Genomic DNA, 2149 nt, shown 5'->3' with positions numbered 1-2149 from the left:
GGGAAAGAGCGCGTGCTTTTACACGGGCCCGGCTAGCTTTCCTAGTCCAAGCACAAGCAGATCTTCACTGAGACGGCCTCCTCTTAGGACAGAGTGTGTGGAGCCAGTGAGCCTGCTTTTCCATCTTGTCGTGCCGACCTGCTTTCTTCATTGCCCTGTTTCTGGTCATCCTTATCTTTGCAGGCCATTAGGATCGGAAAACTTGCTTCTTAGAGGAGCCACGCTAAAGAACACTGAGAAAATCTTCGGTAAATGTTTTAATTAGTGAATTATTAATAGTAGCTTCTAAAACCAAGGACCTGTTAAGCAGTTAAAATCCGTAGATTTAACTATTGATGAAAGCGTACCATAAAAGCGTCTCTTTGTTATTTGAGGGGCTGTGGATTTATGGCCGCGGTAATTTTCCTCACTAAGAAAACCAGTCGCCGCGTATAACCGCAATCCACAGAGCCGTGACACCTGAGAGTGTTGCTTGCAAATTAAGTGCCTGTAGTTTTTGACTCAGACGTGAACTTATATCTATGAAGGGATTCACACAGTGCGGTTCTGCAAGAAATTTCCTTTAATGGCTGTATTTCTTTGCTAGTATTTACCACTTCTGGTGGGTTACTTTTTATGTTTTAACTGAAACAACTTATAAGTATACAAATGTGTCCCGTTGTTGGAAAACTCAATACATTAAAATCTGAACCTAAAAATAAAAGTGCACATTGCTCTTCATGCAGGAAAAGAAAAGCATTCCTTTGGTCTAAAGAATCCTGTGTGACTTTTTATGAACAGCTAGCTTGCCTAGAAAAATTTAAAATATGATCCGTTTTGTCCAAAATTTCATTTTTATCGTAGCTGCTCATACTTTACGATGTAGAGCAAGACACAGTTGTGGTGTTGTTCTAACATCTGCTCTGTACTTTATAGGTGTTGCTATTTACACGGGCATGGAAACCAAGATGGCGCTGAATTATCAGTCAAAATCCCAGAAGCGATCTGCTGTCGAAAAGTAAGCTGATTGCCCCATGGTTCGAAATGTGTAAAAACTCATCCGTGGCTTCCCGCTGTCGCAAACCCCCGCAGATGGGGGACCATTTTCCTCTTAGTCTTACTAGCAACTCCTTCATGGGATCTGATGGACAGTCAAGTGGGTTATTTAGACCTTAGATTGACAGTCTTACTTTGTGGTGAGGACGTAAATGACCACGCACCCTCAGCCACGTCTGCAGGCTCCCGCCCACACGTGGACACCTGGAGTTCTGGGTCAAGGTCAGTTGTGGGTGCCCAGCATCTCCTCCCACCAGTTCATGAAAAAGTGAAAGTTCAGTCACTTTTCTGGTACGGGTTCAGTGAGGAAAGCATTAGCAGAGGGAACAGTCCTCTTTTCATTAAATGGTAAAATCCTGATAATAAGTCACGGACACAGTTGAATTTGTAAGAAAACGTGGCCCAGAATGATGTCTTCATTGCCTCTCGCTAAAGTGTGTCCTTGACTTGAAGTGTACAACTGCGTGTCCACGGGTTGTGTAATAAAGCGCTCCGGGCTCCTGGGTGATCTGTGGGGAGACTGTCGAGGCATCGTCTGTCTGCTCCTGGCAAGTCGACCTTGAAATGTGATCCTGGGTCTCTGTCCATCTGTGGCTGCATCAGATGTGAACTTGCACAGTTGGTTTTTACAAAAGAAGAATGCTTAGTTTCCAGATGTCTGCATTGACAAATTGGTTTCAGAAATAGATCTTGGAAAATCAAACCTCCTTCCTAAGCTCCTGAGATACCGGCTGAGGATTCAGCACTTTTCCTATGCGGAGGGCATTCGCTCCCTCCCTCCCTCCCCGCCTTCCTTCGTGGTGATAATCCCCAAGTTTGGAACTCACTGGCTGATGCTGCATTGGGAGAAGAAATTGATTTCTGGGTGTTCTCTGAATTAAGAGTCCCAGGCCATGCAGAAGCCCTGTGAACCAGGCTGTGCCCTTCTGTCTCTAGGCGTTCCCTGCCCTCAGCACTTCCCTGGTGGCCCCAGAACACACGCCAGTGCCCATGGAGTGTACTCAGATGTAGACGAGCTTGCATTTTCACTTTTACCGTGACAGTTCGGCGGGGGGCGGGGGGGGGGGCCTTTTTTTTTTTTTTTTTGGGGTGCGGGGGTCCGCCCCCTTTGGGC

General features: G+C 46.2%; 1 protein-coding gene across 1 annotated transcript in view; it reads left to right on the top strand.

Annotated features, from left to right (window-relative positions):
- The window catches only part of ATP11A (ATPase phospholipid transporting 11A), a 60961-nt gene that overhangs the window by 21015 nt on the left and 37797 nt on the right, over positions 1-2149 (top strand). The window contains exons 8-9 of the mRNA XM_007466365.1: positions 181-248; positions 916-997. Of these exons, the coding sequence (XP_007466427.1) occupies positions 181-248; positions 916-997 (150 nt within the window). The remainder of the gene's footprint in view (positions 1-180; positions 249-915; positions 998-2149) is intronic.

This window comes from Lipotes vexillifer, unplaced genomic scaffold, assembly GCF_000442215.2.
Source record: "Lipotes vexillifer unplaced genomic scaffold, Lipotes_vexillifer_v1.1 scaffold791, whole genome shotgun sequence".
NCBI lineage: Eukaryota > Metazoa > Chordata > Mammalia > Artiodactyla > Lipotidae > Lipotes > Lipotes vexillifer.
This window is presented reverse-complemented; position numbering and strand designations above follow the sequence as displayed.